The sequence below is a fragment of the Mirounga leonina genome, unplaced genomic scaffold (assembly GCF_011800145.1).
Source record: "Mirounga leonina isolate KUSES-001 unplaced genomic scaffold, KU_Mleo_1.0 Mir_174, whole genome shotgun sequence".
In the NCBI taxonomy this organism is placed as follows: domain Eukaryota; kingdom Metazoa; phylum Chordata; class Mammalia; order Carnivora; family Phocidae; genus Mirounga; species Mirounga leonina.
The window spans coordinates 67,925,972-67,949,020 of record NW_023270451.1 but is presented as its reverse complement, the minus strand read 5'-3'; the positions used below and the strand labels follow the sequence as shown (position 1 = coordinate 67,949,020).

General features: G+C 48.3%; 1 protein-coding gene across 1 annotated transcript; it reads right to left on the bottom strand.

The window, feature by feature from the left end:
* Window positions 1-2,237: 2,237 nt before the first annotated feature.
* TSPAN33 (tetraspanin 33) lies at window positions 2,238-20,628 on the bottom strand. Its single transcript, XM_035021078.1, has 8 exons — window positions 20,306-20,628; window positions 7,161-7,218; window positions 6,370-6,497; window positions 5,941-6,015; window positions 4,816-4,911; window positions 3,367-3,495; window positions 2,803-2,964; window positions 2,238-2,592 (listed from the first exon to the last, which is right to left on the bottom strand). Exons 1-8 carry the CDS (start codon window positions 20,405-20,407, stop codon window positions 2,491-2,493), a joined length of 852 nt encoding a protein of 283 aa, XP_034876969.1. The 5' UTR covers window positions 20,408-20,628; the 3' UTR covers window positions 2,238-2,490.
* Between the last annotated feature and the right edge of the window lie 2,421 nt (window positions 20,629-23,049).

Below are 23,049 nucleotides of genomic sequence, written 5' to 3'. Positions count from 1 at the left end.
GCATCAGGCCGAAGAGAAAGAAAGCTTGAGAAACTGAGAACCAGAGACACTGAAGAATGAATCTAGCTAGGAACGATGAACTGCAATATAAGCTTCTGCACTTTTGCTAGCGGCCCTTTAAGGCCCGGGACTTGGGCAGAAATTCCTGACCCTTTTGTCTAAGCCCAGAAGGCTAGATACCCTAAGACCTAAGCAAAAGTGTAGTTTGGAGTTAAGCAGTCTGGATTTGAACCCTGGTTCTGCGGACCACCATTCCTGTTCTCTTATTCCAAGAGGCCCCAAACGAGCCCCTTGCCAGGTGAGCTCCTCAAAGCCGGGGAACCGGGAAAGTGCGTCACCCCAAGTCCTAACCCAAACGATGGTCCGCGTCAGCATGAGAAGGAAAAGTATAAAATGCTTTATAAAATGTGTCTTCGACACAGAGAAAGCGCGCTTTTCTTACTCTTCTCTCAGAATAAAAGGCCCTTACTTTTAATTTTTTTATTTGTGATGATTTAATTTTTTTCTTTCCGTTGTGTTACTAGCTGGAGCTAAACATTGGCTGGGGCCCCAGGCGGCTGCTGGAAAGGCGCCCTCCCAGGAGCAGAAGGCTCGTTTAGAAGAGACTGGGGGCGGGGAGAGAACTTGCGACTCGCTCTCTCCAGCGCCGTAGGGAGTTTTTTCGAGTCTCTCTCCGGCCAGGCCAAAGCTCCCAGTCTGAGACCCCCGACAGCAGAGGGCAGCGAGGAGACTTCGGGGAACACTAAGCGCATAACCGCGTCTCGCAGCCTCGTACCCAGCCCCTGGCAGCCCAGCTCCCAGCTCCTCCCGGGCGGGGGGCGGAGGCGCCGGCTCCGGCCGCCGCGGGGGCGGGGACCACCCACAGCGCCGCGCGGCCCCGCCCCGGCCCCGCCCCCGACGCGCCCGCCGGGCCTCCCGGCTAGCCGCCCTCGCACGCTTCTCTGGGCGTGAGGAAGGCCCGCGCCCCGCTGGCATTTTTTTCTGAGTACTCCTTTAAGTACGGCGGGCAGCGGTACAAGCTCCTTCAGATGAAGATGGAGGAGGGGGCTGGAGGGCCCGGACTAGGGGTGAAGAGCTGGCCTTCTTCCTCCTCGTTCCCCTCCCCGCCCCAGCGGAGAGTGCTAGACTCTGATTTCCAGCTGTGTTCTTACCTACCCCCGTCCTGAAAGTTTTGGGTGGCCAATTTTAATTCAGTTTAGTTTGGGGAAAAAATTAACATCAGGTTTTAGGATAACATTACGCCGTTCCCAGGTCGAAACTGGGAATCTTTCGACCTAATTTAGACCGGGGGGGGGGGGGGGGGGGGGGTTGGGGGGGGGGGGGATTGCATCTGGTTGAGGGAGATAGGGCGAGGGATGGGGCCCGGGAGGTATTGTGGTGTTTAGGGGAGTCTCCAGTCCCCGCCTGGAGAGAGGGCCCACCCGCTGCGCCCTTCTACCCCTCCCGTTCTAGTTGCCAGAATGGAAAATTCATGGAGTCCAATTTAGCGCAGGTCAACAAACTTTTATTGCCCCTTCTGGCTCCCCTGCCCCAGCAAAATCCCTGCTTCTTACACTGTAGAAATACTGAGCTCTGGTGCAGGGTAATGGGGGCGGGGGTGTTAACCTTGCCTCCTCTGCACACTGCCAAGGTTAAAGAAACCCCACTTGCTGGAGAGGGAGGGCCAGAGGGGAGGAATTCAAGGGCACAAATGGCTCAGTCCCATCGCTGCTGGCTGCAGAGTATAAAGACCATGGTTCCAGACCTTTTAAAAAAGGGTGGAGTGGGGGAGAGGGATGAATTTGGCTGCTGTTGTACCCCTTGCCCTTGCTGCCATGTTTCCATGGAAATGAGGGAGGGGCAGGATGTAGCTCACTTTGACTACCTGGGGGGATGGCAGGGCAGCATTAAGTAAACGTATCGCTTTCCACTCCTACCCAACACATACAGCTGTCCCCAGTCGACCCCAAGCTCCCTGCCTGTTCCACTCCCTTCCCTCCTGGAGCTGGTATCCTACCAAGTGGACTCCAGGTAGGGCTGTTAGTGTCCACTCTCCAGCCAGGTCTTGCTGGCAACAGATGGAATCAGTATGTCCAGCAGGCTAAGTAAGTATCAGCCCTGGTAGAACCACTGGTTTAGTGCCTCAGTGAAAAGCAACACCTAGTACCCCCAAGACTCTGTGCAACTGATGTTTCCCAAACATCTCTGCCCAGACAAAATTAAAAAAACGACAACAACAAACCATAAACCCAAATGTGTAAGGTTAAAAATAATGCAAAATAACTCTAATAATGCCGAGGGCTAGGATGGAGGAGAGGGGGAGGTGCATCCTTCCTAGACTTGAGCCACCTGTGCCCCCTGCTTTCTGCCCAGCTGGAGTTGGCTTCTCCCCACTGGGCTGTCGCTGGGGAACTGGAATCCAAATTTCCGTTTGGTGCTGAGAGCTATACCCACTGCTATTGGTCGGTGAGGCTGGCCTGTCGCCATAGTGAGGAGGTGCAGGGTGGATTCTCAGTACCACGGGTCAGCTCGGTGCTGCTGGTTGTAGAACTGCAGCTTGATCTGATCTTTGATCTGATTCACAAGGATCTGGGACAGCAGGATTCCTACCAGCTGGGAGGGGCGAGATGGATTGGGCCCTCAGCAACGAGTGATGTCTTTGTTTTCCCTGACTCAATCTTCCCAGTATGGTTAGCACCATCCCATCCCCAGCTTCTTAGCAATGTCAGTGCCTGACACCCTAGCTGGTCCGCAGGTGCCCTCCCCTAAACAAAGGAGCCTTTGCAGAATTTTAAGACCCACAAGTCTTACAGGGTAAGTTACCTGGGGGATGGCCAGGCCCAGTGCTACACCACCAAGAAGGAAGAGGTTGCTGTGTATCCAGTTGACCAATTTGTCAATACAGCCATTGGTATAGATGACTTTACTAGCCTCCAGGTATTCAAGGGCCTGCATACCTTGGCCACACATGGTGTTGATCACTGCCTGGGGAAAGAGTTGAAAAGCCAAATGGAACTCCCATTCCCAAACTTTCTATTTCAGGTCCTAGCTTATGGTCTTCCCACCCTTCCCAAATTCCTAAATTGTTAGGGAATATATGTGGAGGATCCTAACTTGGAAGTTTCTAAATGCAAGCTTCCTTCCCTCTAGGAGATCTGAGTTCAGTTTCCCTTGCTTTAGAGACCTGCACCTTCTGAATCCCCACGTGGACCGCAGGAGTGAAAAGTTAACAGAGCCATTAGACTGGGGCAAAGAGAAACATCTGACAGCTGTCCTACAAAATTGATTGGTTAAGCTAGGGAATGGGGATTCCCTACAGTGGCTACCCTAGTCGGGAAGTAACTGAAATTGCTGCCCAGGAGGAAATGAAGTGGGATGTAGGCTCACCTGGTTTGGGGTAGGCAAGCAACAGGAGTAAGGCACAGAGCAGCGCTCACGGCTGGGGTTGTCTTCTGAACAGTTGAAGTACATGTTCTGGGACCAGTCCCTATAGGAAATCCCTCCACAGCAGCTGAACTGCAACAAAGCCCACCACAGAGGTTAAGAATCACCCACTCCTCACACTGAAGTGACCAGGGGAATTCTCAGAGCAGCCAAAAGTCCGTGGCCAGCTTCCATTTGTACATTCAGGCTGTTTTTAAACACAACCTTAAACCTTGAGCTCACGTCCCTCAGTGGCCTTTACCTTTATATACCTTGTTATAACGACCATAGTTGTATATATATTTTGTTTTTCACATTCAACTATGAGCTCCTTGAGAGCAGTTTCTGCATAGTATAGAGGCTGCAAAAGGAGGTGTTCAAAAACACTGGCTGAAATAATTAAAGGATCAGTGTTGAAAATATTTGTTTTAATACAGAGAAAACAGAAGAGAGTCTTCAATATTATGGGCCCATAATTACTCCATGAAAGCAAGTAGGATCCAAGTAAGTTGCACCAAGGGAAGGGGAACTCAGTACTGGTCTCAAAAGCACTTTTATTTAAAATTCAACTTTTGATTCATAGCAGCATTGTTCACAATAGCTAAACGGTGGAAGTGACCCAAGTGTGCGTCAAAAGGTGAGCGAATTAGCAAAATGTGGTGGATACATACAATGGAATGTCATTCAGCCTTAAGGAAAGAAGGGAATTTCGACGCATCCTGCAACATGGATGAAATTTGAAGACATGCTAAGTGAGATACGCCAGGCACAAAAGGACAAATACTGTACAGTTCTACTTACGTGAGGTCCCTCTAGTGGTCAAACTCATAGAAAATAGATGGTAGTTGTCAGGAGTTGGGGTAGGGGGAAATGGGGAGTTAGTGTTTAATGGATAGAGCTTCATTTGGGGAAGATGAAAAAGTTCTGGAGATGAATGTGGTGATGGATGTAAACAGTGTGAGTATACTTGGTGCCACAGATTTGTATACTTAAAAAGGTTAAAATGGTAACTTTTATGTTATGTACATTTTAGCACAATTTAAAAAACTTACCTTTTGTATAGGTAATATTTAAAAATCTGCCACTTCCTTATCCCCCTATAAGTAACCACTTAGAATAGTTTCTACATATCCTTGTAGATTCCTTTCACAAATATGAATACATATTCTTTCCTCTCTCTTTTTTTACACAAATGGTAGATTACTATATACACTACTGTTCTGTTCTCTTAGAAGTACTTTTAAAGCACTCTGCTATGTATGGTTTTTTGCCAAACCTCCTTCCAGAATCCATTACCTGAAAGTAATGAAGAAGTCCATAGGCCTGGAGGGTGAGGTGTCTCTTGGGATGGCATTAACTTTTGCCTACAGCCTCTGAGACCACAGCTGACCTCCCCCCACTCCTAGCCCATACCTTCTTCTGGCCAAAATCAATGAGGTTCTGTAGATCCAAGTCATCGCGGTAGTGCACAATGGCATTATTGATGATCTCACTCACTTTCCCTCGTGCCTGCCAGAGACATGAGTAGGGAATCAGAACACAGGACTAATCCCTAACTGCTCCTCCATTCAGGAATAACAGTAGACAGTGGTCATCCTTCTTCATGTAAGTCAGCCTTGAAATCAGAACCAGGTCCTAGGTTGATGGCCAGTTCCGAAGCCCATCCATCCCTGGGCCCTCAGGTACCAGTAGGCAAGAGAAACACAGGACCTGCTGTTGCCTCTTCTCAGAGCCACATTTTCGAGATAATCCAAGATTTATTTACCTCTGAACACTATTACCACAAAATACTTGTTGATGCAAAGCAGAGAATCTAATATTTTAGTAGAAAAGGGCTTACAAAACCAAGACACTGACCTCTAGTGGACAGAAGAGAACTACATCTCTTTAGACTCCAAACAGATCATTTTAGGATTTTACTAGGACATTCTGAATGAACTCAGTGGCTCCCCATTTCATAGTTTCCACCATGCTTTCTTCCTTCTTGCTCTGCTACTTCCCTCAAAGTTTCTTGTCTATAGTCCAATACTACCCCCTGGCAATCATTTGCTCTTTGAGAAAGGAATTCTGGTTCTTAACTAAAAGGACTGTCACTGAATAGCAGATCACTTCCAGCTATGGTGAGCACTGCTCAAAATCTCGTTTACTTTCCCCCTTCTTTCCTTCTGTTTATCCCAATAAGCAATGTTTAGAAGAAATAAAAGATTCTTCATGTTGTCTATGGTCTATTTGATAATTGTGTTTTAACCAATAATTTGCCATTAAAGTTTGCAGATTATTTTAACTTTGTGTTCATACAATTTATTTTCCTGTTGGCTTCTCAGACTGTCAGAGGAAAACACCTTACAATATGGAAATCCTCTTTAAATATGGTGACTTTAAAGGCCATTCGTTCATCCCTAAGGAGAATCTTTCAAAGGCTGATGCTTCTCAGGGGAAGGAGCGCTGTGGTTAATTAATCAGGCTAAACATAGGCAGGAACCTTCTCTTCTTCCCTCTGGTTCATACCTGAGGAGGCCCCTTGGCTCCCAACGTTACCTTGTCTGAGAAGACGAAGCCCAGGACCCCTGCAGCCAGCTGTAACAGGAACACGATGGTGAGGCAGAGTGAGAACTGTGGGGAGCAGGCAGGAAAAGGAGACAGTTGATTACCATGCTGGGCTCTAGCCCCTCCCAGGGCCATGGGGAGTACTGGGTACTGGGGAGCTATGGGGCACTTCTCCCAGGTGCCCCATGCATGATAAAGGCCTCTGCCTCCACCATGCTGTCTTGAGGGTGGCCACCCTGTGCTGGGTCATCTGGGCTGAGCTCTATAGTGGGGAGCAGACAGCACAAGCTTGGCGGGGGGAGGGGGGAGAGGTGCAGAGGAAACTGAAAGGTTGTAGGAATGGCATCAGGAGCCTGAGAGGCATATGGAGGAGGCTGGAGTCTTTCTGGTGGGGCCCCTGACCACTCACCGACCACTCACCGTCTGTAGGAGGCAGATGTTCTCACGAAGCGATCCAATACAGCCGCAGAAGGTGAGCAGGAACATAAGAACGCCCACCACAATCAGCAGGATGGCAGGGTCCACTGCCAGGCAGGCCAAGGCTGCTTCTGGGGGAGGGGCTGTCTCTCAGTCTGAGCCTGGTGCTGACTGAGAGTGATACCCAGGGACGAGGTGGGGGGTGCCCCCCAAAACTGTTCTCCTCTGCAGGGGGAATCTCTAGTATGGTTGGACAACGGTTATGGGGAGGCAGTGCTCCCCTCCCGTGGGAGAATAAAAAGGGCCCAGAAGGGTTTGTGACATTTAATTTGAGGAGCTAACAAAGTGAGAGCCTTTATTCCCAAGCTTAAGAAAGGAGGAACCACTTTCGCTCCAGAAAAGAATTAGAATGGCATTAGCTCCCAGTTTTGCAGATTCCGTTTCCTGGAGACTGTGCAGTAGAACAGGAATGGAGGTTGAGTTACTTCAGGACAGAGTGAGGGAGGAGCTGAGGCCTCGGATTACTCTCTGCTCCCGGAGGCCTACCTCCTTTCCTAGACACTTCCTAAGCCTAAAATGCAGGCAGATCCTGGGGGATTCGTGGGAGCTTGGGGAAATCCTGGTGAACTGGCATGGCCTGCCTGCTGCCTTGGAGCAGGGTGTTAAGATTGGGCTAGAAGGTTGCTGTCCTCTTTAGCCCCATTGCTTACGTGGGAAAGCGTATTAGAGGGCCAGGGCTGAAGGAAGCAGAGGAGGAAGAGTCATGGGGAGATAGAGGGGGGCCTATAGTTCACCTGCATGCTTCATGAGCCGAGCGTAGACTCCCACAGCCACCATCACCATGGAAATCACCTGTGGACACAGGGAATGAGGCAGACCCTGAGATTTTGGAAACCAGAGAGCCCGCTGTAAGTTACCTTCAGGAAGAACAGGAGGAAGACGACTTTCCTAGGAGCCAGAGATGAGCATCTCTGTCCCCCCAGCAGATACAGTTGATAGCATCTGTCTGCTTTGCCTCCAAGAAAAGCTTTTACCAAGGTGATCTCATTTGATCCCCACAACAGAGTTACCTTGCGGGGCAGCTATTTTCCCTGTTTTACAGATGAGCAAATTAAGGCAATTCAAGGTTACTAACAGTGGTTAAGAATGTGGACTTTGGAGTCAGTCAAACCTGGGCCTCTGATAAACAAATCACTGAGCCTCAGTTTTTGTACCTGAAGATGGGAATTTAAAACAACTACATCTAATAAAACTACCGTGAAATTAGATAATGCATGGAAAGCATTTAACATAATGCCTGACAATAAATATTATCTCTCATTACTAATAGTTAACTTGTCCAGGGTCACAAGTTTTGAATTTGAATTCAACTACATCAAAGAGAAGGGTTTTTTTTTTTTTTAAGATTTTATTTATTTATTTGACAGAGAGAGAGAGACAGCGAAGAGGGAACACAAGCAGGGGGAGTGGGAGAGTGAGAAGCAGGCTTCCCGCCGAGCAGGGAGCCTGATGTGGGGCTCAATCCCAGGACCCTGGGATCATGACTTGAGCCGAAGGCAGATGCTTAACGACTGAGCCACCCAGGCGCCCCAAGGGAAGGGTTTTTAAAAAATATTTTATTTATTTGAGAGAGAGAGAGAAAGAGCATGATGGGGGCGGGGGTGGGGCAGAGAGAGGGAGAAGCAGACGCCCTGCTGAGCAGGGAGCCTGATGGGGGGCTCGATCCTGGAACCCTGGGATCATGACCTGAGCCAAAGGCAGACACCAACTGACTGAGCCACCCAGGCGCCCCCAAAGGGCAGGTGTTAAAGCTGAAGCAGGCCTGAGTAGAGGCACACTCCCAAGTCTCTAACTCTCTTGGGGGTCAAAATGGTGTCAAATGCAAGAATGCAAGTGCATCCCAATGTGAAAGAATGCATGCATGAATGCATGTATGTAAGTAAAATACCAGACTGCCTTGGCAAAGGAGCCTTTATCTTTATAAACCTGGATTCCAGTGTGGAGCAAGAGTTTAGACGCTTCAAACTTCCGGGCTCCTCTTTGAGAGAATAAACCTGTCAGGGACTACCAGCAATCCCCAAAGGGGCCTTTTCTGCCCCACCTCCACCCCCACGCCAGGCCTCCAGGAGTGCAGGGCAGCCCAGCGTTCACAACTCTTGGACACTCTTTCTTTGTGCCCAGTCCCCAGGCTGGTGCTAAGCTGCAGCTGGCTGTCACCATGGCAATAGCTGGGGCCAAGCTCTGGCTGGAGGGAGTTCTCAGCAGCAGGGACTTGACCAACTCAGTGGGGAAGGAGATGGCTGGCTAGACTCCACTGTCCTACAAGACAGAGACCAGCTGGAAAGAGCCGTCTTGGGGCTTTGGTGGGAGAAGGGAATAGGGCCCCTAGAGAGGGAATAGGGTCAGAGTAGTCCCTCAGCAGAAAGACATTTTTCCTTAGTGGCCTCTGCCTTCTGGTGCATTTAGCAGTAAATGGAAACCCTTATCTAAAACCGTATCTTTCAGGACTTGTCTCTGGCTATATACCCAGCCTTGCCCCTCAATCATTTGGCACTGACTCGGACTCAGGGCCAGATGTGTTATCTGCTGGCCCTTATGCTCTTTGTCCAGGAGAGAGGGAGCTGCTTGCAGAGCTGGGAGTGGGGCTGGAGGTGCAAGCTGGCTTATTGTTCCCCAGCACAAGCAGGCTGAGGGAGCAAGGGGGAGTGGGTGGGGAGGCGAGGAAACCACACGAAAGAGATCCCAGTCACCCCCGAGGCCTGTAGGCACAGCTCTTTGCCAGAGTGACTGAGCATCTTGGCCTGCCCTTTAAAACTCCCCACAGCCAATTAACGGTTCTGAATATCCTTTTACTGAATCACTGAAGGGTAGGCATCTGCTCTTTATTTCTGTTGTTCCCAGGCTCCTCACTGTTTTGCAACATGTTAAATTTTCACTAGGATGTATAACTTTCCACAGAGATGGTCTCTGATTAAATCCTAACACAGCTAAAACAAGAAAGAGAAAGTAAAGAGGTGCCACATCTCGCGGTAACTTAATTCCACGTGTGGACCTGTAATTACAACAGTTGCTCTGTCTTTATTTGCGGTAGGTAGAATAGTGTCCCCCAAAGATGTCCCGTCCTAACTCCTGGAACCTGTGAATATGTCACCTTCCATGGCCACAGGGGTTTTGCAAATGTGATTACGGATTTTGAGATGGGGAGATTATCCCGGTGGGCCTTAGAAACAGGAGGCCAGAAACTCCGAGTCAGAGAAGGAGATCAGTATGACAGTGGAGGAACAGGTTGGAGAGGTGTGGTGCCAGCAGCCAAGGAAGATGGGCAGCCTCTAAAAGCTGAGAAAGGCAGGAAATAGATTCTCCTCTGGAGCCTCCAGAAGGGACCATCCCTGCCGATACCTTGATCTTACCCAGTGAGACCCATTTTGGAATTCTGACCCCCAGAACATAAGAAAATTAATTTGTGTTGTAGTAAGCTAAGAAGTTTGTGGTAAGCTGTTAAAGCCACAGTAGGAAACTAACACGCAGTCCAAATTCCGTTCATCAGCTGCAATGCACAAGGTACTCTGAGGACCGCAGAGATGAGTGAGATATGGTCCCTGCCCTTAAGGAGACTGTAATGTTTTATGGGAGAGGGACAAGAAAAACCAGAGCCTATCCTTTCCAAACTTGGTGTCATTAGGATGGGCGGGAGGGCAGGGAGAGAAGAACTTAAAACTGTTGCTGTCTTGGCTGCACCCCACACCACGTATTTCAGAATCTCTGACACTGGAACCCAGGCAGCAGTACTTCTGAATGCGTTCCAGGTGATTCCAATTTTGAGAACCACAAGCCTAAAGCACGTTCAGCCAGGGATCTAGAGCAGCAGGTGCAGATTCCATTAAAATTGAGATGAAGACTTTAATATTATCGTTAACATTTAATACGATCACTAATGACACTGCTTACCTGGAGCTCACTAGCTAACTCTAAAATTCGACATTTCTATCACTGATCTGCCTCTTTATCCTGGAGTCACAGCTTGCCCTTTCACACCCCTATTCCTGCCCACATCTCCCACCCTGATTTCTTCAAAGCTACTGTCGTCCCACTGCCGTTAATAGCACAGCGTTTTAGAGCTGAATAGAACCTTCGAAATGAGCTCAGCCACTCACCTCTTTTTATAGATGAGGCCCAGAGAGCACAGCAATACTTGACCAAGTGCACATGGGTACAGAGGAAACATCTGGACTAAACCCAGTTTCCAATCTCAGTCTGGAACTCTTTCCACCATATCAGGCTCTGCCACAAAATCCTTATAACACCCCGCAATATCGCCAATGACCTCCTTTTGTGATGAGGTTGGAGATAGACACTTCTTAGAATGGCTTTTCATATTCTGGCGAGAATGAAGCCTCACTGGAAATTTTTAAAAGCTAGACACAGTGTTTAAAATAGCTGAGTCTAGCAAAAGGCATGTTCCTGAAGAGTTGTCAAATTATATAAAATAACTTGCACGCACCAATACTTTTATCCTTATAGAAGGTGAGTAATCACCTTATAATGAAAATAGCCATCCCCTGGGCTCCTTGGGAAAATGGTTCAATCTACGACTGGAGCAGGAGATATACAAGATAAACCTGGGGTATCTCGTGGTGCCAGAAAGTAAGGAAATGCTCAAAAACAAACACTCCCCCCCACTACTGTGGGTATGCTAAAGTGACATCAAAATAAGTAAGTAAGAAATTATCACCCCAAACATAAAATAAATATCCATGAGTCCATACAGATAAAAAGGACTTAAATTTTTTTTAAAGAGGACTTAAATAAATAAACGAGGGAGAAAAGACAAATCTCCCAAATCAAGAGTCGGACGCTTAACCTACTGAACCACTCAGATGCCCCCCAAATCGAGGAAATTCTAATTCTGTCACAACCAACAAAAACCTAAGGAGACAGGACAACTAAATGAGATTTGGTATCCTGGATGGCATCCTGGAACACAAAAAGGGTGTTACGTGAAAACTGAGGAGATCTGAATAAAGTATGGACCTCAGTGATAATAACATTAATTGTCACGAATGTATACTCAGGTCACGAATGTATCATACTCATGTCAGATGTTGAGAGAAACTGGATGTGGGGTATATGGGGATTCTCTGTACTATCTTCTCAATCTTTCTGTAAAACTAAAACTGTTCTAAAAAATGAAATCTATTTAAAAACAGCCATTCCCAATTTGTTAGGTGTTAGTTGGTTAGTAAATCCACAGTTTTTAATATCAGATTTTCCTAAACTGGGGATTCACTTGCATGCAATTTCACAAACTTTAATCCGGGGGCGGGGGGTGGCGAGAGGGTTGTCCTTACACCAAAGTATGGGGCAATGGATCTTTTTTTTTTAAGATTTTATTTGACAGAGAGAGCACAGGCAGAAGGAGAGAGAGGGAGAAGCAGGCTCCCTGCCGAGCAAGGAGTCTGATGTGGGACTTGATCCCAGGACGCTGGGTTCATGACCCGGGCCGAAGGCAGCCGCTTAACCGACTGAGCCACCCAGGCATCCCCGGGGCAATGGATCTTAAAACAGTTCAGGTGTCAAGAGCACCACGAAGCTACAATGCTCTGTTAGTATAACCTATACAATTTTGACATACTAAATTCTTTTCTTAAACTTTAATATGCTATCACTGCTATCTAATTTACAGTCCATATTTACTTTTCCCCAATTCTCCCAAGAATGTCTTTTATAACTGTTTTTTAAAGATTTTTTTTTAAAGATTTTATTTATTTATTTGACAGAGAGAGACAGCAAGAGAGGGAACACAAGCAGGGGGAGTGGGAGAGGGAGAAGCAGGAGAGGGAGAAGCAGGCTTCCTGCTGAGCGCGGAGCCAGAGGCGGGGCTCGATCCCAGGACCCTGGGATCATGACCTGAGCCGAAGGCAGATGCTTAACGACTGAGCCACCAGGCGCCCCTTAAGATTTTTTTAAAAATTTATTTATTTATCAGAGGGGGGGATCGAGAGAGGGAGAGAGCCCAGGCAGGGGTTGCCACAGGCAGAGGGATAAGCAGGCTCCCTGCTGAGCCACTCAGGCATCCCTATAACCGGTTTTTGTTTTATTTTTCTTTTTTTCTGATCCAGGATCCCATCAAGGATCATGCATTTAGTGATCTTTAGTGATTAAGTCTCCTTTGGCCTGGAAGAGTTTTGCAGCTTTTTTCTTTTCTTTGGTTTTGGTCTTTCAAGACACTGACTTTTAAAAAACTGTGTTAAGGGGCGCCTGGGTGGCTCAGTCAGTTGAGCATCTGCCTTTGGCTCAGGTTGTGATCCCAGGGTCCTGGGATGGAGCCCCGCATCGGGCTCCCTGCTCTGCGGGGAGCCTGCTTCTCCCTCTCCCTCTGCCTGCCGCTCCCCCTGCTTGTGTTCTCTTTCTCCCTGTCTCCCTCTTTCCCTCTCTGTCAAATAAATAAATAAGTAAAATCTTTTAAGAAATAAAAATAAATAAAAAATTGTGGTAAAATACATATATCAAAAAAGTAACCATTTTGCAGGTCAGCAGCCTTAAGTACATTCACATTGCTGTGCAATGTGCAAGCATGACTGCTATCATGTGCCAGGGTTTCTTCATCAGCCCAAATAGAAATATTTAACCCATTAAGCAGTCACTCCCCCTCATTCCCTCCACACCTCCAAACCCTGGCAACCACAGGTCGGCTTTCTATCTCTATGGCTTTGCCTATTCTGCACATTGCCTATAAATACGGCTCTTTAGGTCTGGTTTCTTTCACTGAGCATAATGTTTTCAAGGTTCATCCATGCTGTGGTGTGTATTAGTACTTCATTACTTTTTATGGCCTAATAATATTCTGTTGTATGGACATAACACAATTTGTTTAGTCATTCACCCACGGATGAACATTTGAATTGTTCTCACGTTTGGGCTACTGTAAATGGTGCTGCTGTGAATGCTGGTGTACAAGTTTTTTTTTTTTTAATACCTATTTTCAGTTCTCTTGGGTATATACCCAGGAGTGGAAATGCCAGGTCATATGGTAATTCTGTGTTTAATTTTTTGAGGAGTTACTGGACTCTTTTTCCAGAGCGGCTGCACCATTTTCCATTCCCACCAGCAATGTACCAGGGTTCCAGTTTCTCCACAACCTTGTCAATACTTGTTCTGATATTTTTTTGACACTGGCATTTTTATTTATTTATTTTTAAAGATTTTATTTATTTATTTGACAGAGAGAGAGGGAGACAGTGAGAGAGGGAACACAAGCAGGGGGAACGGGAGAAGCAGGCTTCCCGCTAAGCAGGGAGCCTGATGCGGGGCTCGATCCCAGGACCCTGGGATCATGACCTGAGCCGAAGGCAGATGCTTAACAACTGAGCCACCCAGGCACCCCCCCCTTTTTTAGTAAGCTCTATGTCCAATGTAGGGCTGTAGCTCATGACCCCAAGATCAAGAGTTGCATGCTCTACCAACTGAGCCAGCCAGGCGCCCCAACACTCATTTTTTATAAGTCCAGGCCAGTTGCTTTCCAGCATATCCTTCAGTTTGAATTTATCTGATTGTTTCCTGACAATTAGATTCAGGTGACACATTTTTGACAGAAAAATTACACAGATAATGTTGTGTCCTTCTCAATGTGTCATGTGAGGAAGCACAACATATTAATCTCTATCGTGGAAATAAGGAACAATTTACTAAGCAATGACAAGGCTGTTAAGCATATGTCTCTACATCTCATAAAACAATAATACAGGCACTACTCTAAATAGTTTCCTAGTTTTCCATAATATTTGGTTGCTCCTTGTCCTCTTCCCTTTGCCTTCTGCTAGCACTTGCTGGCAGATAAGCAGCCACAGATACTAATGTTCATGGGAGAAAATAGAAAATGGAGAAAATTCTCTCCATTATTTGACTTCTTGTCTTGCAAATTGCAGAAAGACAGCCATGATTTGGTGTTATGAGAAAAACCCTATTCTAGCCCCTGGAACACTCACGGCTTCGGGGTCATTATAATGCACTAAGGGAGGAAAGGTTATAGGGCCCAAGATGAAACTCTGAACAAAAGTTCTCCTGGCTCTAGTGCCCAAAAGCCAATAATTACAGGCAAATTGGCTCTTGGAGTCCACTTGGATTGTACCTTAAGACCAAGGTGGTGTGACAAGCCCTGAGAAGTGGACCCAGGGAAGGCTCTCGGAGACAACAGTGGGGTCTCTGTTCCCATGATAGATACAAAATGTCTCTGTGAACTATAAAATCTATAAAGACATCATTAAATATCACCTCTCTCTGGCTAACAGTAGAAATATGAGCAAAGGGGGTTTGAAGCTGAAGGAAGTCAGACTCAAGGTTAGCTAGCCCTCACCTAGACTCAATCCTCAGCTACTTGCCACTTGTCAGAAGGAGCACTCATCCTAGCTCTCCAAGCCCATCCCTAACAGGTGACCTCTAGGAGCTCTTTCTAGCAACAGTAATAGCTACGCTTTGTTGAGTGCTAAGGGTCAGGCACTGGGCTAGACTCCTTATACCTATTCTTTCATTGAATTCTGACCACAGTCCCAACAGAGTGTTAGTATCTCCATTTTACAGAACTGATGTTGGGAGAATTCAAGTAACTTTCCCCAGCTCCCTCAGAGAGTGAGCAGCTAAATGGGACAGAGGAACCTAAGTCTTTATGTCTCTGGAGCCTTGTGACCTGGCCCATGCTTTCACCTGGGATATCATGTGAGGCGGGAAGAAGCTGCCTGCAGTCCTCTTGGGGGAGTAGCTGATAATTTCCAAACTGGGTGGGGCTAAGGTGGGGCGGGGGATAGGAGAGCTCAAGGACCTGATGGTGCCAGCAGGGCCCAGAGGGAAGCCCCTGGAACAGCACCCTGAAAGGGGAAGACATGGCATCATGATGCAGGGCCCACCAGCCCCTGAGAGAAAGCCCTGGCCTTGTCTGTCTCCACATTCTAAAGTCCAGTCTACACGAAGTGGGTGCATCTATCTCAAAGTCCTCTCCTCTTCTTTGGAATCTCTTCCCCTCTTCTTTTGAAGATGGTGGTGGGGGACAGACAGCTGCGAATAGAGTCATTCCCTGTGTGAGAGTCAAGACCTTGCCCCTACCCAGAGGGACGTGGGGAGGAAGGGGTCTGTACCTCTGGTTTCTCAGTCCTCTCTATGCTTATTTCTGGATAAGCCTGCTCAACCTAAAGCAGGGCCCCTTCTCTCACTGCCCAGGCTCTGCATGCCCTGGTCCTCATGTGGCCATCCCAGCACCATGGTTCCTGAGTTTCTGAGTTGACAACTATCTGTGTCAAACTGGCTCTTGGCTTTCTCTCTCTGGATTGGATGGAATTGTCCTGCTGGAGTGGGGGAATCCACAGAACTCTTTCCTTTCCAATGTCAGGAGCCAACCATTTAGCTTCTCTTTAGGCCATGGCTGGTCTTGGTTTCCCAAGGTTATACATGAGGGATGGAAGTCCACAAGGGCTCACAGTAGTATAAACACTCAAACTATGGCCTTGGAGTTCCCAGCCTGACACAGAGTCTGCTATCAAGACCCGAGAGGTGTTACATGTTTTCTTTTATTCTTTTATTTATTTTTTCTTTCTTTCTTTCTTTCTTTTATTCTTTTAAAGGTTTCTTGAAGTTTATGATTTTCTAAGGGGTTCAAGGCAAACAGAGCTGTTGAGATAAGAAAGCACGTGAGTGGCTTGACAGCATAGGATATGTTTCTTGTCTTCATTTTTTTCTTTTAATTAAAAGAATGTGACTACGTCACTTATTACAGCCTGCCTAGTCTACAGGGAAAGGACGAGAGCTGGGGGTGGGGGCGGGAGGATGGGCTCTGCCTCCTAATGTGCTTAGGTGTGAGCGTGTGCGTGTGCTGAGGTTGTGTTAGGTGGTGGAAAGGGCCCCTGCCACTCAGGAGAGGTTTTTGCCAGGCTTAATGCCTGGTCGTTTCCTCATAGCTTCTGAGCCAGGTTACAACAGATGGTGCTGCAGGTGGTATGGGGCATTCTCACTGCCCTGGGGACTCCAATACAGTGGTCCTGGAGGGAAGAGTGGATTTCTTTTCTTTTTTTTTAAAGATTTTATTTATTTATTTGAGACAGAGAGAATGAGAGAGAGAGCACATGAGAGGGGGGAGGGTCAGAGGGAGAAGCAGACTCCCCGCCGAGCAGGGAGCCCAATGTGGGACTCGATCCAGGGACTCCAGGATCATGACCTGAGCCGAAGGCAGTCGCTTAACCAACTGAGCCACCCAGGCGCCCGGAAGAGTGAATTTCTTAAAGAAGATACCTCACTAGAGGCCTGGATCAGTCTAGGAAAGACCCGGATGGGGGTCCACATGTACTGCAGTGGAAATGAAAAAATCTGGGTGCTGTAGGTAGTAATTATGCATGGCCCTGAGGGAGATGTTGGAGGGGATGGCTGATCCGGCTTGGGGGGGGGGGGCGGTGCTAGGCCACAGGACCCAGTGCAGAAGAGAACACAGTTGGATCCCTCTCCCCCCACAAGAATGCTCAAGGACTTCCGGTTGTGCTGCATCTTGACAGACTAGTGTCCATAAGAGAGGGAGGAGGGGCATCATGCCTTCACCTGGTAGGGGCTGCTCCATCATTTGCCATTCAATAAGCATTCAATAAGTACCCAACCTGCCAAACTCAGCTGGGCACTGAGAAGCAAGAAGTGAATAAGGCAGTGTACCCTCGGGGGCCTGAAGTCTAGAAGAGGAGACATAAATAAACACATAATTGCAGCAGAGGTAAGGGATGTGACAATCAAGGTATATATAAGGTGTCATGGGATCCCCGAGGCATGGCCACCAAGAAAGCCTGAGCTGAGTCACAGGGACTGGAGGTCTGAGTTCAGCCTGACTCAAAACCACCCCAACTGCTGCCCTGGGTGGAAAAAGGACCAGCAAGGAAGATGACCGCTATGGGCAGCACTGATAATGTTCCTGCCAGTGTATGCCCAAGGCTGATAAAGAAATGTACCATGACATTGGTCTTCCCTCTGCACAGAGCTGTCCGACACAGGGAGGGGAGGAAAGTCAGCTACTTCTTAACTGAAAAATTGTAATACAACTTTTGGGATCTTGGAGCAACTCCTCTGGGTCATGGGATCCCAACAATCAGGGATCCAGCAGCATGATTCTGGGGAGAAAACCAGAACTCCTAGGCAAAAGGAGAAGTGAGATTTGAAACGTGAACAGGAGGAATGGGTCCTGCTCCCAAAGAGGCCAGCAGCCTTCTGAGTCAGACTAAATGACCCAAGTAGCAGCAGGGATGAGCCAGTGCCACCACTGAGTGTGACCCCAGGCAATACTGGCTACCTTCCCAGTGTGTCCCAGCACAAACACGGCCAACATGGATGCCTCCTGGGCAGAACAGGGGAGTTTGATTAGGATGGTGAGAGACTACAAAAAAGAAAGCGCAGGAACCAGTCCCTGAAGGGTGGTAGGAAGAAAGAGGACCCTTGAACTGGGGAAGCAGCCCTTCATCTCCAACTGCTTTTGTGTGGAATGTAGCTCTACGACTCTGGGCCTGGGGGAGATATGACACTCAGTAACACCCAAAAGGTACTGGCCTCTGGGAAGGTCAATGTCCCAGGGACACCAGGACACAGAGAGATGCATCCTTAGATCCAGTCCCAGGTCCTGAAGAAAGAAAACAGTCCCCAAAGTGATGCATTCATCTTTAAATAGTTCACAGAGGCCGAAAATTTTTCTCCTTTAGAGGAGAAAGATTAAGGACAGAGAGACAGATATATTGGCTTAGGGTCACACAGTAAATTGATGCCAGAAAGGAACTGGGCCTCTTGTCCTTCATTGTGCTATTTCTAGAGCCTCTGACTTTTTATGAGTCTAAAGTAGGGCCAAGAAGGGGCTCTTCTCTAATTTGGGGTGGTGCCAGCTTGGTTAGCCAGGTCCTCTGACCCTGAATGAATCATTTTTACCAAGGCAAATGGGCCTATGAAGCCAAACTCTCTCCCTGGCTGCAACCTCCCAAAGTCATTTGTCTGCTAAAAGGGGGGGATGGAACAGGGTGGGGGAAGTCAAAGAAAATGACCATGAACGCAAATGTAACAGATGCACCCAGCTGTTGCCGCTGGGGAACACAGATAAGGGTGAACTTCCCAAGGCTCCAAAGAAGAAGCAGAGTCTTGGCTGATAGAGGAACTCAGAATGAGGATCTGAGGTCCCTGGGATGCTAATGCTGGCTCTGAGGATGGTATGTCATCCCCCAGGATGGCATGTTACTGGCCTGGCACATTCAGGGAGCATGTAGGAGGGTTCACTGGGACTTGCCCTTAGGCAGGGAGTTTCCCTTAGACCATCCCCTAGCCCCGGCAGAGTGGTGGGGAGTTTTTCTTCTGTTCTTTCCTAACCTCCAGCTGAGGCCGACCCTAGACCATGGGAAGTTGAGTCACCTAGTAATACTAACTCCCCAGCTACAGTAGCAGTCATCTGGGCCACGGACTTCCCCTAGAGGCACTGTAGTTCAACAGAAAACCACTAGATCAAACTTACTAACTAGCTGTTAGACCTTGGATAAAACAATTAACATCTCTGTGCTTTAGTTTTCTCATATATAAAATGTGGGTGCTGGACAGAATGTCTTCTAGATTTTTTTTTTTTCCAGGTCTAAAACTGAGAATTTGTTAGGAAATGACTTCATTTTTCCCAGTACAGTGGCTGAGCTCTTATCACCACCTTCTGGGATTTCTCTCGTTTGTCCCAACAGGCTAGCACTTACGCACTTTGTGTCTGTTCTTCAAACCATGGCCCCTGTTAACCTTTCCAGCAACTGGCTTAGATGCCTGGTCTGCTCCCTCTCCTAGGAAACACATTTTAGACTCAAGCTTTCTCTCTCCTGCAAGTCTGAACTTTAGGTCTCAGGCTGAAATGGGCAGGGATAATGGGCACCTACAGCAGCTGCTCTGAGTGTGGCTGGAGCTGGAAGAGAATGGGGGATGGGAGAAGGACCTCTCTGTGTTCTCAAACCCAGAGGAGCTCAGGGACTCTATAGAAGTGAAACAGAATTGAGCTAGCATTTCATGATCTGGTCCAGGTGGATTCCCAGCTCCAGCAGAGTGTTTCTGCCATCCCTGATCATACTGGGTTCCATTTTATGGAGGAGGGAACTAGGGCCTACAGAGATGAATGTATTGCACAGGTTAGTCAACAACTGCAGGTTGGAGACAAGAATCCAGGTGGGCCCAGTCCAATATTTTTTCCAATTTTCCACGCTAATCATAAGATTCTGAAAGGATTGCTGGCCTTTCAGCCCAACACAAGGTCCAATTTAAAGAAGCTGAAGACTGTCAGGCTCCAGGGCATGGAGTCTGGTCCTGAGAAAGGTGGGGCCAAGTTTGGGACAGTGCTGGGAAAGGCATCCACATCTGGAGGCCATTCCTGCCCCTTCTCAGCCTTTGGGAGGAGGGGGGCACCAGAGGCCTCCAAAAGGAAAAGATGAAGCCCTTTAACGCATCCTCTCTGAGGTAAGGGGAGGGGAAGGTCTGGGTTTTCCCCCTTTCCTTTTTTTTCTTTGCTGTTGGGCATCCCAGCCCCCAGGCCTGAAAGTCCCCCAATCATGAATGTACCAGTGCATCTGCTTTGGGCCAAGAGGAAAACCCGCTTCTCCCGCGCAAGCCCATTTTTCTGGCCTGTCACAGATGCTCATCCGATGACCAGAGGATACCCGTAAGTCTTTACTGAATCTCTTGCATTACCCTCCTCCTCCCTCCCGCAACAACCCCTCCGGACTCGGCGCCAGTATGGTGTCCCTCCCCAGGATAAATTACCCCAAAGTGTCATCACCCAGAAAACTAAGCAGTGCCGTTCACGACGCTCGCCTTGAACCTGGCATCCTGGGACGCCCCCTCCTCAGCCGTGGGCAGCCCACTGCACCCTCGAGGGGTGCCCTGCAGCCCAGGTGCCCCCGAGACCCCCACGACTCACCCAGAAGAGCATGTTGAAGAAGAAGAGCAGGTATTTCACCAGCGGGCTGACGAAGGTGAACTCCTCCCCATAGCCGGCCGGCGCCCCGGGTCTCCGGGCCATGGTCCCGCCGCCGTCCCCCCGGGGGCCTATCTCCCCGCGGCGGCCGGCCCACCTGCGCGCCCTGCGCCCGGGGGCATGAGCCGCGCCACCGCGGGAGCCCGGGAGGAGGGGGGGGGCTGCGCGGCGGTGGGAAGTGCCCGAGCCGTGCGTCCGGGAGGAGCGCGGGCAGGGCAACGGCGCCGCCACCGGAGCCGCCGGGAGTCGCGGGAGCGGCGGCGGGCAGCGTGAGCCGCGGAGAGTCCGCGGCGGCGGGAGGACCAGCCTGGCCCTCCCAGCTCCCAGGAAACCGGGCCCGCCCCTGGCCGCCCATTGGCGCGGCTTCCGAAGCCTGACTTCTCATTGGTCGGTCGCTGATGTCACTAAGTGTCCAGCCATCCCTCTCCTCCGAAAGGCGGGGGAGACACCTGTTCTGTGAGGGACAACTTGTTAAAGGATCAGTGGTTCCGCCGGCTCTCCCGAGAAGGGAAGCATCCAGGCAGCAGCTGCTCAAGGAAGAAGGGATGAGATGGAATGCACACTGCATCACACACCCGTGTCCTCTCCCCGGTTGCTGTACACATACTATGCAAACACACATACGTTAAAATCAACAAGTACGTACGTCGTGTGTTCAGCAATGCGCCGACAGCTGTGGGAATACAAGAGAATAGAGTGAATCCCCGGGGGGTGACAATAAAATCAGGGAGACAAAACTAACCTACATATAGCAATTTGAAAATATTTAAGAGTAGCGGCAATCCTGTTTAGTAACTATATATTTTAAATGCTTATTTCAGAAGCTCTGTAACTCACTAGTGGAGATTTGGAAGCATCACCAACAATCCTGCCATCCCAATTCATTACCGTTTCAATACCCCCCTTCCTATTTCCTTAGAATCTTGGTCTATAGACAGACACTGTTTTTAACATGTTGATCTGACACAAACAGGTTGAGTGTAGTGTAGGTAGTGGACATTGTGCTGGCTACCATAAGTAATACAAACACCAATGCTATTGATTGAATGTTTGTACCCTCCCCCCATTCATATTCCTAACTGCCCCCTTCCCCCCAGATGATGGTATTAGGAGAAGAGGCCTTCGGGAAGTGCTTAGGCATGAGAATGGAGTCCTCATGAATGGGATTAGTGTCCTTATAAAAGAGACCCCAGAGAGCTTCCTCACTCCTTCCACCGTGTGAGGACACAGGGAAAAGATAGCCGTCTAAGAACCAGGAAGTGGCTCTCACCAGACACCGAATCTGCAGGAGCCTTGATCTTAGACTCTCTGCATCCAGAATTGTGAGAAATAAGTTTCTGTTGTTCATAAGCCCCCCAAGCTATGGTATTTTTTGTTATAGCAGCTTAAATAGACTAAGAAAGGGATTCCACCTTCATCAGTTGCATGACCTGGGCAGGCAACTTGATGCCCCTGAGCCTCAGTTTCTTCAGTGTTACATGGGGAGAGTCCTGTCCTACAACGTTGATGTGTAGATTAAACAAGATAATGCATGCAAATCACTTAGCACAGGCTGGTACATTGACAGGTTCACTCAAGGCAGTATTTTGTTTGAGCAGAATTTAGAATCCAGTAGGGAAATATGATAACTGCACAAATAACTACAGCACATTTATTTGCTGGAGAGTTAGTGAAGATACCACGGCAAGTGAAATTAAGGGAGGAAGAGACTTAGAATAGAAGAGATGAAAGGGGAGGGTAATCCAGGTGGACAAAAGGGTGAACCACAGCCTGGAGGCGTAAAAACACACTGTGTGTTTAGTGAAAAATAACCAGATTGGTTTGGCTAGAGCATAGGGTATGCTTAGTATAGCAGTGGAAGATAACACTGGCTGATGCCAATACATGTTGAATTGAGTTAAAATCATGGAAGGACTTGAATGCCAGATTGGGGAGTTAGTGCTTCATTGGTTTGGAAATAAAAGGTTGGGGGGTTTTTTGTTGTTTTTTTTTTTTAAGATTTTATTTTTAAGTAATCTCTATACCCAATGTGGGGCTTGAACTTACAACCCTGAGATCAAGAGTCACATACTCTACAACTGAGCCAGCCTGGCACCCCCAGAAATAAAAGTTTGAAGAAAGGAATGATGTAAGATCTGTTTTGTTTTTGTTTTTTTTTAAAGATAAGGACTCTTTTTTCTTTTTTCTTTTTTTAAGATTTTATTCATTGAGCACAAGCATGGGGAGCGGCAGGCAGAGGGAGAAGCAGGCTTTATGCTGAGCAAGGAGCCCAATGCGGGACTTGATCCCAGGACCCTGGGATCATGACCTGAGCCGAAGGCAGATGCTTAACCGACTGAGCCACCCAGGCATCCCTGTTGTTTTGTTTTGTTTTGGTATTCGGTTTTCATCTAGAGTGGGAAAGAGGTTGGGAGAGTAAGGTTTGTTAGGAGTCCATTATAATAGTCTAGGTAATCAGAACTTCGGATCTGATTTAGAGGTGAGGGACAGAGTTGATAGGAAAGGGTAGTAGTGAAGCCACTGGGAAGACAGGCTCTTTAGGGCTAGCTATGGAGGGGGCGGGTAGGGTTGACAGGAGCTCTAGGGATGGGGTTCAAAGAAGTGACTGAGACCAGGTTGCTGGGGGATGGGGCATTAACAGGTGACTGCTTGGAGATCCATTTTAGTATAAAAAGTGTGGGTTGAAC

Bases quoted from the DNA above. Each gene is read 5' to 3' on its own strand.
- TSPAN33 (XM_035021078.1), bottom strand. From the start codon at position 20,407: ATGGCCCGGAGACCCGGGGCGCCGGCCGGCTATGGGGAGGAGTTCACC. The intron at 3,496-4,815 runs GTATGGGCTAGG...GCTTTGTTGCAG, and splicing joins TTGATTTTGGCCAGAAGAAG to TTCAGCTGCTGTGGAGGGAT. The intron at 2,593-2,802 runs GTAACTTACCCT...CGCCCCTCCCAG, and splicing joins TGGGCCTGGCCATCCCCCAG to CTGGTAGGAATCCTGCTGTC.